Source organism: Bombus flavifrons, chromosome 9 (assembly GCF_040668555.2).
Source record: "Bombus flavifrons isolate JBK064 chromosome 9, iyBomFlav1_principal, whole genome shotgun sequence".
In the NCBI taxonomy this organism is placed as follows: Eukaryota; Metazoa; Arthropoda; class Insecta; order Hymenoptera; family Apidae; genus Bombus; species Bombus flavifrons.
The window spans coordinates 12,852,372-12,865,130 of record NC_138450.1 but is presented as its reverse complement, the minus strand read 5'-3'; the positions used below and the strand labels follow the sequence as shown (position 1 = coordinate 12,865,130).

Sequence of the window (12,759 nt, the reverse complement as noted above, 5' to 3'; positions counted from 1 at the left end):
TAATTTCATTACCTTCTGCCTAATATAAATCTGATTTTCCTAAGAATTATCACTTACAGTGTATAGTACTGATTTGATTTATTCTATAGGCTTATACATAAAGCCAATATACAGTTATAATTTACAACTTATTAGTAGCGTCTAAGTAAATTTAAGATATGCATAAACTTTATACACGTATAACTTTTAAAGTAATGATCTTCATACCTTAAAACTAACATTTTTGGATTTTATTTGTGAAAAGTAAAAATCATATACTATAAAAAAAGAGTCAGAAATTCGATATGTATAAAAGACAAAGTTCAGGAAAAATATATAATTCATATTCATTCATTCATAATAAAAATAATAATTTAAAATTAAGACGAAATATTCGCTTTACTCGAGTGTAACTTTTAACAGCTTATAGATTGCATGTGACTACAATTTCAACGCTGCGAGTACTTTAGATTAGTGATTTCCGTGTTGTAAAACTGGAGTTTACTTATTAAAAACTAGGAGAAGAAAATAGGTTAAAAATTTGACGTATTCCAAAATAAGTTTAACCTCAATATTTTTTTTTAAAGAATGTTAAAATATATCGTGCCTTTGCTGTTATGTTTTGTTCAACCGTGATTGCTTTTTGAGGTTAGAAAAAGACAACAGGCTCCATACATTAAAGTGAAAAATATACCAAAACATTTTGTAATTTTAGCAAAATTGAAATTAATTGAAATAATATAAAAATGTTTTCATATATTCGTCAGATATCAGTGCTACATACAATTATTAGAAATGTATACATAAGTACTATTAACCAGAGGATTGATAAATATTGGCAACATGTAGTGAATAATTATAAAAATGCATTAATAGAACCTAGTACTATATCAAAAGAAACATGGCAAAATGTAAGAAAACATATCATAGAATCAGAATGCGATCCATCCACTCTTGATTTTGTTATTCTAGACATGTTTCAACGTAAGAAATATCCTGATGCTGGAATATCTTATTATAAATTTTTAATAGATAATAATTATAAACCTGAAATCCCTGTTATTACTAAATATTTGCAGTTGCATAGCATGAAAGATGGTCCATTGTCAGAACCAGATAAAGAATATATTATAAATTTGTACAATAATATTAATAAACTGTATGATTCATTTAATGAACATCTCAGTAATGCTTTTATTGAATGCTTATGTAAAATGGACATGTGGAAGGAAGCTATTAAAATTATAAAAAAACACGAAGAAAATGATAATGTTTTGCTTCGAGTTGGATATACTAGCTTAATTTCATATTTATTTAATCATAAACAAGAAGAGTTGGCATATGAATATCTCATGCGAAGCCTACAAAACGGCACTGGGCCTTATGACAGTGCATATACTACGTATTTAAAATATTGTTTAGAAGAAAAAGACACATTTAATATGAAAATTGAGAAGTTATTTCTAATGTGGAATGCATATGGTATTAAACCTAGTCAAAACATTGCACTTGAATGTATGAATGCATGTATCAAATGTGGTTGGTCTGTCAGTCAAACTGTAGTGTCAAGGTATAAGATATACAATTATTAATAATAGTAGTAATTAGTTTTATTTTTCCATACCGTTACCCTTTATTATCTTTCACATAGATCAAGGTGTCAGAAGTGTAACGAAGACATTTCACAACAAAATTTACTTGACGAGGACTACGAGCGTTTATTGCAAGCTACAAAGGAACGTTTGATCTTTAATAAGATGTATTATGTAACTGTGCCGCAAGAGATAAAATCGTTTGTAAATTTTATTGATAAAAATAAACCATATGACATTATCATAGACGGATTAAATATTATGTATATGGCTAAAAGATGTATCAAGAACAATGTAATACATGAAGTAAGTAACTTTAAAACTATCATAGTAGCATAATAAATAATATTAATAAATAATAATAAATAATATTTTAACGATTGCTATCTTTTTATCAATTGAATATGCACGATCGATAAGTAATTAATGTTTTGCAGATCAAACGGATTTTCAAATCTTCTGAGAAGCAGAGTAAAAAAGTATTAATCATTGCAAGAGCACATATGAAGAAGTTTATAGTCAAAGCAGATCTGCAAAGTGCAGATTGTTTCTATGTTAAAAATAGGTATGCATTATAGCTATCTATAATATATTGTTATTTATTCCTTAAACCATAGATTATATTTATATTGTTCCGTTTTTTTAGTTCAAAAGATGATTTATTTCTATTATATGCAGCATTTGCGAGTAGAAAAAATGCTAGAATTATTTCTAAGGACTTCATGCGTCAACATGTATTTGCTTTGCAAGACATTCAGTTAAATGCTCTCTTTAAAAAATGGCAGTTAACGCATCAATTTGTTATTGATGTAAACAAGGGTTGCATGCAGTTAAATTCACTGTTTCCTGTAGACGCGATGGTTCAAAAGCAAAATAATAGTTGGCATATACCGTATGTCGCTAATAGTAACATATCTAGAATGAGGCATACACGTACCAATGACTGGATGTGCTTCAAAATGCACTAATAAAATTATATGTATGTACAGAAATTTGTAAAATTACATCTATTTTGTAAGAATAACTTCTTTTTAAATACATTCACATTTACATAAATATGAAAATATGAATATATTAAACAGACGGAGTTATGCTTGATACTGCGTAAAATGTTGTCATAATATATATGTATAATACATTATGTATTTTCTTTTAAGTTTATCTTATAAATATATATATTATGCGAATTTTTTACTTTTCTTATCTAATTCATTGACAGGATTATGTCGATAACAAAATGTTTCTGTTGTACGAAAATGTACTAGCAGATGGCGCATAATGCGTCATTAGATGTAGTTCAACAAAATTCGTGTCATACATTCCAGTTTGTGCTTTTCAATGCAACAGGTGTTACGGTCCGTCGAGTTTTCGTGTGAACTTTTTATTATACGTTGTTGTACGTTTGAATAAGTGTGTACGTATTCTTTGACGTCTTCTCGTCAAAGTGATACACGCTTATTTTCGCTATTACATTCCTTGATCCAAAACGCACATCTTCAAGAAACGATCTTTGGTGCTTGAAGTATATACATATATACGATATTTATATATAGAAAAACAGTCATACTCGTTTCGAGGCAAGTATTTGTTTATTAACCATACAAGAGACAACGCACGTTAATTTACGCATCATCATTTCGATATTACTGTTTGGTGACAACAGAACGCGAAGTATTTAGGTTATTTGTGATTTAATTGTGATTGTTGACACGTGCGTGAAGCGAACGTGATTTATTTGTAGTTGTCCGTTAACGAGAACGCTTGTTGTCCATTACGCAAAATGCGTGTTCCGTATTATACACTATAAAATACACGCACTAGTTATGTTATTGCACCAACCTACTGGCGAACATAATTATTGTTACTCATTTATGTTCGTTTCACAGCATCGATTGGAAAACTCTTTCGTTGATTTGTTGTCATTACTGTATGCATCACGATGCTGTCCGTTTGGTTACTTTATATTCTCTTTGTTATAATCATTTATTTGTATGTATACATAATATTCTCTATATGGTCTTTTGTATCGAATAATGATTGAATGAGGTAATTGTATTTGAAACGAATGTAAGGAAGTGATTTTTACGACAGATTTCGCGAAACGGTGACAGTGATAATCGATAATAGTGTCCTCGGCCGTATCGTGAGAGACATCGCAAGAGAGTACCTATCTTTTCCTGATGCTCGTTTCGCTGCGCCGCCATAGAATATGAAGAATCAGTCGTCTGACAGTTAAGTTCTCAAAGCGTGATCTTTTTATGGCATACGTGACACATCGGTGATATATATCATTGATACTTCGAACTTAAAATGTTTATATTCGTTTTTCGTTACGCGTGTTATTTTTCTTTATATTATACGAATATGTTTCTATATCGAAAAGAAGAATATTCTCGGTAATTTTGAATAACAATGAAAAATATTGAAAAGCAGTCACGTGACTGTGATGTCGCGGTAGTCGTTCGTTTCGAAAAGGAAGTTAGATAGCACGGTTTAAACGCATTTGCGTACAAATGAGCACGTAAATGAGTGGATTATTTAAACGAGTCAATCAATGTGGTGCATTCATCTTGAAAAGGAGGCGATCCAGCGGGAAACGAATCAGGTTTGTTACGAGTTTCCTGAACGTGTTTGTTACTTTCATTTTTTTGTCTCGATCTAAACTTGAAATGACAATTTACTAACGACTTCTAAAGGCACGTGTCGTTCACGATTTGCTATTTGAGATACTTTCTATTAAGAGCAATTCATCTTTAAGGATTTATTTAGAAATATACAGTTATTCGTTGCGTAGACTAACGTATACACGGTGTCTAATAACATAGCATGATATTGAATTACCATTTCAATTACAACATTTTTAATTCGATATTAAATTCTCAATTTTTGGTAATCAATGATTACGTAATGGAATCCTAGATACGAAAAAGGGAGAGAAAAATCGGTCGACCTTGAAACCTCGATAGCGCCTCTACCTAATAGAAAATCAAGAAATAGACATCGATGTAATTAACAATGTCGATAATCTCCGGTTCTAACATCGTAAAAGTGAATGGCCTGGTGTTCGTACTCCGCGGAAACCCGTTTTTGCGCGTGGGTGGCGCAAAAATATTAGAACCTACGCGAGTTTCACGCATTTGGCGCGTTTCAACTTCAACGATCGAACGTCCCTTGGCTTTCGCGTTCTGTGTAGGAAAACGTAGGCACGCTGCGCACCACTATAAGCTCGATTTCAATAATTCGATACATGTCTCGAGTTAACTCTTCCGATATTACTAGTACATTTAAACGTTTATACAGGGTGTTAAAAAAGTGAACCAATGTTTTGATATTCATATGGATGAACGAAGGTGCTTTAATATCTGTCACTTTTATTACAAGCATATCCATGTACTTAAACCTTCGAAACATTTTAAATTTTCATCCTTGGAAATCGACTAGAATATTTAGTCGTAAAATATCACGTATAAACGTAAAGCTTCAAGAACTATCGCGAAAAGTGCCAATAGCGAATTGGATGGTCTAGGGTGCTGCGGGATGCCTCTTCGAACGCAACTATGGGAGCATTTCCACGAAGAACGACCCGATATTTCGAAACGGTGACTAAAACCTTGGTTATACGACCACTTACTTTTATTATCGTGTTTCATCGTTTCACGATACGTCGCCATTACGCGTTCCGCCCTCTGCTCGCGTTTGCCCTGCTCCGTTAACGCGGATCTTGAAACCGTATCAACGAAAATGTCAAGATCCTATTGTTTTTAAATATTTGCCTGATTGATATTCGGGTTATACGTCCAAATTTACGATCAAAGAACGTTTCTCTACTGTTTTATTTCTTTGTAACCGGAATAACATACTCTGTTAAGCTGAAGAACATATATGGTTATATACAACATCGAGAAATAAAAATTAATATGGATAGCATCGAGAAACGGGGTGAATAGAACAAATTGGAAATAACTTCGATGTACGAGCGTTGAGATACAGGGGGTTGTTTCCTCGTATTCTCTCGAGTTTCTCGATTATGGGCTAACGTGTGTGTTGTATTTATACACATTGGTGGGAGAAAAAGAAGTGGAAGGACGCATTGCGGATTGGTAGATATCGCGAGGTATATTATACCTAAGGATTAAAGAAAGTATTCCTGTAATAGTAATAAGAAATAGTGGAATTTTGACTGGTGATAGGATATCACAATCGCTGCTGCTAAAATACGGCTATTCCGTTGTATTCGTTGTACATTTTTCTCATCGAAACTATTTTATTTCAACAGAATATTTATTCCACCACACTGTTCATTGCTTTTTTGCTTTTCTCAATATTGTTTTATCAAAATACGTCATTAGCAGCGAAAGTAATATTATAATGATTCGACGGATGTAACATACATAATTTAACGACATATTAGATTTTATTCCAAGTAATTTATTTCAGATGTAAATTAGAATTTAAATTTCAATTTTAAATTGTAAGTTTATATTTCCACTCTTGTTCTACGTTATGTCCGCAACTTGAAGTTTCTACCATCTTGTCTTCAAAGTATAATTAACTCATTGGTGCTTGGTAACGTGTAAAGTACTACACATTAGACATCTATATAAATAATTTACTTGAAAAATGTACAGAACGAGGAGACAAATGGTCGAATGGAGATCAACACCAGTAGGCACACATCTGGATAAGATAAATCTTATCCCACCTACCTGGTTCGTTGACATCTACTACCAACTATCTCTCTTATCAGTCGTATAACGTGTGTAGCTAGTGATAACGTATTCGCAGGCACAATTCCACTATTGTTGTCGGAAGGTTCACGTTTTTTTTCACTCACACTATCTACCACTAATACAGCGTCAGGTCTAATAAAACGAATCTCTAGAATCGATTATAAATAATAATGATAATAATAATAATGGTAACAATTCACAAATTATTTCATCGAGCTAATTAGTACCAACTAATTCTTTTCATCTCTCTCATACGTATTTTCACTCTTAACAGACAATTCTCTCGGACGATTTATAAAGTCGAACTCATGGAACATCGTTCCGCGACTTCTCTTTCCATTTCTACGATCTACCACCTACTTCCCGTGATCGCTTAGTTGCCCATGAGATCGCGTTCGCGCAGTTTTCCACTCGATTAGTCGGCCCATTATCGAGATGCAGGTGAATCGGGGTTAATCGTGCGTCATTTCGGAAAAATTTATACGACTCGCGGCCGAGTGCAGACGGTGGCTCGCCTCCCATCGCTTTGTGCATGGGGTGTATACGCCTATGGTGGACCACGCGCCTAAAATCGATTCAGAGAGACACAGACAGGGCATAGACCTTGGTGCGCAGGGTTGATTCGTCGTAACTTGCCGAAACTGTGCGTATTTCCGCGTCTGAATGGTCGAGAGATCGGAAATTATACGAAGATTGCGAGAGACAACTATCAGAGGTAGAGTACATTTTTTCGTTTATTTTCTGATTTTAACGTCACTTTACGATTAAACAGGAGAATTGTAATACGCAATGACCGAAAATCAAAGCAACCTGTTAGGTTCAAAGATGTAAGTTTCCTGAAAATAGATAATTACAAGGTAAAGGTACAATTATTAATTTGAAAATTTCGACGACGACGAAAAAACACGCGTGTAGCTTTAAGATACAGATGAAAGGGCAATTTTGAGAATACGAAATCGATCGAACTCGAAAGTTACACTATAAAAAATGTGAAATGCGTCTTGTCGTCTTCTCCTTCTGTCATATCCATGCAATCTTTTTTCTTACGATTCACTGGTTTTTTTTTTTTTAAAGAAGCGCGCGAGAAATTTACGTGGTGCAGGATCAAGTTAGAAAGAAATTTAAATTCTCCGATAAATTGTATTTTGGGTTTAATACCTGTCTGGAATATTATATAAACTAGAATATACCACTTTCCTTCGTGAAAAGTGAGTTAAGAGGTTCTGCATATCTAATCACTTCCGTTGAGACAAAATTTACGAGTGCAAATTCCTGTTACTCGGTTGTGTAACTATTCGCGAATTGTAAAAATGCCGAGAAAAAACGCAGCGATATAGAATGCGACACGTTGCCAACAGGAGTAGTTTGGATTTTTTTGAAAAGTTTGTAAGAACGTTTGTTAAGAATCTCGGATCATGAACAGATTTTCAGCGTTCGCGAAAATTAATATTTTTAACAACGCAGCTTGCTGCAAGTTCATTATATTTTACAAGTTAGTCATTCATTTTTTATGCTCTGTAATCCACTTGGACTATCCGTTTAAAACACCATGTAGACAGAAACAAAGGTCGATGTTTACGTTCAGAAATATTCAAGAAAATTAATTCCACCGAAACTCTCTTATCTTTATACTCGTAACGTCAGAGTTGGCTGCAAGTTTTCGTTTTCCTTCGTCTTCGACGCCGGAGAATTGTCCACGAGGCCGGGGTCGGGTCCAAAAAGTCGACGTCGCGTCGTCGACGACGTGGCGTTGGCGAAATTTCGCCGGTGCACCGTCTCGAAATTTTACGATCGCTCGTAATCGTGGCACGGCCAAATTATTATGGTGGAAATTCCGCGGTACTGGGGCCACTCGGCCGAGTTTTCACAATGAGCCCTGACTACGTTGGATACACACCGTCTTTATGGCGGTTAGGTTTATTAGTCGCCGTTTTCACTCGGGGAACTCGGTCCATCTTCAGCGTCGTTTCGACGTCCCTCTGTTTTTCGTTTTAGTCGCAGACTATGTACGGGCCGTGGACGTTGTTGGAGCCCGGCGAGCGTTTATGGCGATCTATTATTTTCCACCGGCTTCGTAACAACCCTTTTTTTTTCCCTCGCGAACTCCGAAGAAATTAAAATCGCGCTTCTAAAAAAGACGAGTTTTCGTATGGGTGCATCCACGTTTTATTCGAATTCTTTTCGAGTTATATCGTTCGCGTATATTTCATTCTGGATGTAGAAAATAGAATTCAGGATACTTGCGTAGAAAATTCGAGTTTTTGTAATGTGTTTCGTAATTATGTTTTAATGGCGAGTCGTTTGCGGAAATTAGGTTTAGGATTCAAGGTAGGATACAGAATGCTAGGAATTTGAGAGGAATTTGTAATTGCGATTTAACGTCTTAGGGAGAATTCAGAATTCTCGGGATCGTCTTTTTCTCAAACTTGTATGTGTCCGTAGACGTACGATTAATTAGATTCTCGTTTTTCGAATCATTTGTTTATTCGCAACATCGACGAATAAAACCTACAGGATCGTCGCTATCTGTGCACTGTTCATCCGAGCAAGGAACTTAACAAATTTAGCAAAAGTGGAATCGACGATCGGTTTAGCCTCGCATTTCGATGAAACGTAGGAAATCGATCGACGTGGTTTTAACGAAACGACACGCGAGATAGCGTCGTACAAACGCCATTTAAATTGCAAGATATCTCGCCCGTAGATACGAAAGGGTTGAACGCTTTATGAGAGCAAAACGAACGAAGCCTTGAACCATTACATACGTAACCAGGATCGGTTCGGACGCGTTCTTATTTTCAGTTCATTACCACGCGCCAACGCCTCCGTCGTAGTTCACTCTCATAGTAAATAATGCAGCGCGACACCTGGTACACCCTGTACATCATGCTGCGTATGCACGGAAGCGTCGTGTGCACGCGTACCAGCGTAATATATGCATAATGTATAGGGTGGTCTGGTGTGTGCCCTGGCGAAATACCTCCATGTTACACGCTGTTCTATATATCACGGTAACCGTGCGTTCGTGAGCGCATTTTACCGGGTATGCACCCGTTGTATAGAACGTACGAGGCTCGAGTAGTGCGCGTGTTAGCGCATCAGGCTCTTGGAGCGCGCCTACAGCTATAGAAAGGACTCTTTCGTGGGGGCGAAATATGGGATTTCGCTATGGGTGGCTACGGAGCCTTCGCGATTACAGCCAGAAATCTATTGGACAGTTTAGTTTATGTCGATCGTTTCGTACTCGTACGTTCCTTCGTTTCCTCGTGCTTTGATCGGATAGTTTGATCGGAAAAATCATGATCGCGTGGCAGATATTATCTTGTGATTAATTGGTATAGGTTTTACAGTAATTATCCAATAAGCTCTAGCGGATTTGAAGTTTTTTAAGCTTCCATCTTAATACTTTGATCGAGCACTTGTAATACGTATGTTACGAATTAATATTTCGATCTTCGATTTGAAAAGAACGAGTCAGTGATATTTGCTTTGATTTCAGGACTCGAGCGTATCGTTTTATCGTCGCAAGCAATCAAGAACGAAATTATCCTGCTAAATAGAATACGACTGCATCACCTATCCGACCTTCGATCACCCTTATCATATCCACCGCGGTTACTTCTAAAAATACTCACAAGGTAAAATGCTGATACCGTTCGTCATTTCGTTTCGTTATGTTTCACATTTCTCTGAAATTGATTCATCGGAACATAAAAAAAGCTACGTTTTGTAGCTATTGTACAAATGGATTATGGACGTTTATGCGCTTATGGGAGACCGAGAGGCACCAACATGTACATACGAATAATATGCAAAAATATAGAAGAAATCTAAATCAACATACTCTTTACGATATTTCGTTTCTGAAACGTATCTCGCGTCTCTAGCTATATTTATACATTTCAATTTGCATAAACGTCCACATGTGAGTAACGTGTAATATCACTGAACGATTGATTTGGAAGGAAAACGGGACTAAAATTTCAAAAATAAATTCACGATGAAATGAAAAATCAATCGATCTAGCCTACACATAGCCTATACATAATTCATCTACGGTATAGGGTGTCGAATATTTTGCAATTTTCGAACGATCGAAGGCTTCAGTGTCTCGATAATAGAGATAAAACGACGTAGTTTGGTCAGATAATTCGAGAATAATTCGCAGCCGGCGCCTTAATGGAAAGAGCCCTTGCCCGGTTCTTCGATCCCATAACTTCCGCGGCTAGGAATTCCAGCGATGCTAATTTCATCGTAGGATAGCGGAATTCCAGGGGTCCGGGTCGGACGCGGTTATCATCTGGCGCTATTTCGACCGGGGACATGCGCCGTGCAGTTATATTAACCGCATTTCCGGAAACGTTCGATTGGCCGCGTGGTATCGGAGCAATTCGTGCAATAACGACGAGAGTCGCCGCGTCGGCCAGAGATAATATCGCGAACGATAACGTTCCTCCTCCTTGCAGTTCCATCCCGTTGTTAGATCATCGTTACATTACGCCAGTTTATCGTAATATGGTTCTGGTAGGGGTTTGGCTTGGATTCGTAACTTTTTGCGTTGATTCACGATGGGTGAGATTCGTGGAATCGAGGAGAAAGATGTAAGATAACGGTGGCGAGAAAGGAATTTTGAGATCGAATTTTTGGCCATATTGTTTTTCACATTCGTTTTTCTTTGCCTTTTTTTTCTTTTGTTAAGTTTTCAGACTCGTTTAACCGCTTAACTCTTTGGAGATAAAGTGTTTAAAACATTTAGCGCAATAATATAATAAGACGAGCGAGATACGCTCGAAGTTGAAGAAATGTAGATTGAAATACAGTGAAGTTCCATTCATATGGAATTCTATGTTTCAATAGGCTTTAATAGCGTTGGAAAATTATTAAAAGTTACGGATCATTGATAGCTGTTGTTTGCATCTGAGCAGAAAATGGTTGAGATTGTTTCAGTGGCATCCAAAATTATTTGCAAGTAACGAAACTGGCACGTAAGATTATCACGAACGATCGTTATTTTTCAATTAGGAACATCGTATTCGTAATTCCTATCATCAATGATCGCGATAATTTGAGGATTGCGAGGAGCCATCAAGGTTCGTATCATTGACGTTCGAAGCAATTCGAAGGTCTTTGTGGATCATCCACGTGTTTCTCTAGCAGTTAAAACATTCAAGAATTATTTAGCTTATCGTGATATCGCGATGCGCACGTTATAGATGAGGTAATCATAATATTATGCAAAAGTAATGTTTAATCGTATCTCGATGTTTGTATAGGTATACCGTCTGCAAAGATGTAAGTACTCGGCTTAATCGTGCAAACAAGAAGCAACGTTGAATTTAGACGAGAAGATGCCTGGTCGAAGGAAACAGTTTGTGAAAATAGTTATTTTTAGAATGGTTAAATAATTAGTACGCTGTCCCGAGTGCTCATGACCAATTAAACTGCCTCGTTCTCCAACAAACGACCACGTTGAAGCGCAACGTAAACCATCATGATCGAGTGGAACAAAAGCACAATGGCGAACAACGACGTACACCACGGAATCATTGTACAATCGTGTGCGTCGCGACATAAGTATGCGACGTTCGCGACGTCGTCGTCGAATGTAAACTCGATTATAAAGCAAGCTATCGTTTCCATCCGTATTCTTCTCGACTACATTCTCGTTCTCGAGCTTGTGTGTACGTTCAGCGCGTCTATATTTCACGATACGCATTTGTACCACGATATCTTGTACGAGCCAATGTATACACGTACGTGTGTTCTATGGTTGGAAGCCTTTATAGAGCCAGACAAGTCGATTGAATTATAGTAACAAAGTTATCCGTCACTTCGTGCGACGCGGACTAAGGGCTAAACACTGTGTCTCAACGGGATCTAAACTGATTTTCAGCTTATTTCGAAGAAAGGGATCGCGTCTTAAGCAAGATTGATCGAAATGGAAGAAACCTCCTTCTATCGTACAAGTATCTCGTATAGACAGTTCAGTCTACTTTTTCGTTACAGTTTCTCCATTTTAATAGAAATTTCAAATTTGAAGCTTTAATTTAGTTAAAACTTCGAACAACGATCGGGTTGGATATGAGATAATTATTTTGTAGAATATACACTCTCGTTCACGGGTGTTCAGACATCTGCTATTTCCATACGAAGAGCGACCTAACTGAAATTATCGAGGAAACGATAAATCGATCAGAATTCTATATTATTGGAATACAAACTAGCGAAAAACACGATCCTTCTCAATTTTTCTCACAAATTTAACTATATAATTCAATTATAAGGAAAACGTTGAGAATCGAGACGTTATCTCTTAAAGTCCTACTTCTTTTTTCTCACAAATTGTTCAGGTTGTTATTTCGAGTACGATCAAGCAACGGAATCGTTCTGCGATAATTGGGCATATTATTCGACGTGTGTTTCCGTTGTAAATTATAGCGAGGAATGTCTGGTGGGGT

The 12,759-nt window shown here is 36.4% G+C and overlaps 2 protein-coding genes across 2 annotated transcripts in view; both read left to right on the top strand.

Moving 5' to 3' along the window:
- Nucleotides 1–110: 110 nt before the first annotated feature.
- mldr (mitochondrial ribonuclease P catalytic subunit) lies at nt 111–2,687 on the top strand. The gene is made up of 4 exons (XM_069120656.1): nt 111–1,549; nt 1,631–1,877; nt 2,009–2,136; nt 2,218–2,687. Exons 1-4 carry the CDS (start codon nt 726–728, stop codon nt 2,537–2,539), a joined length of 1,521 nt encoding a protein of 506 aa, XP_068976757.1. The 5' UTR covers nt 111–725; the 3' UTR covers nt 2,540–2,687.
- Nucleotides 2,688–3,936: 1,249 nt separating this feature from the next.
- The window catches only part of spri (Src homology 2 domain-containing protein sprint), a 211,924-nt gene continuing 203,101 nt past the window's right edge, over nt 3,937–12,759 (top strand). Inside the window, exon 1 of the mRNA XM_069120631.1 lies at nt 3,937–4,176. The gene's annotated coding sequence lies outside the window, so the exon portion shown is untranslated. The remainder of the gene's footprint in view (nt 4,177–12,759) is intronic.

Coding starts and splice junctions, on each gene's coding strand:
- mldr (XM_069120656.1), top strand. CDS start 726: ATGTTTTCATATATTCGTCAGATATCAGTGCTACATACAATTATTAGA. Junction 1,550..1,630: donor AGTCAAACTGTAGTGTCAAG/GTATAAGATATA, acceptor TCTTTCACATAG/ATCAAGGTGTCAGAAGTGTA. Junction 1,878..2,008: donor AGAACAATGTAATACATGAA/GTAAGTAACTTT, acceptor AATGTTTTGCAG/ATCAAACGGATTTTCAAATC.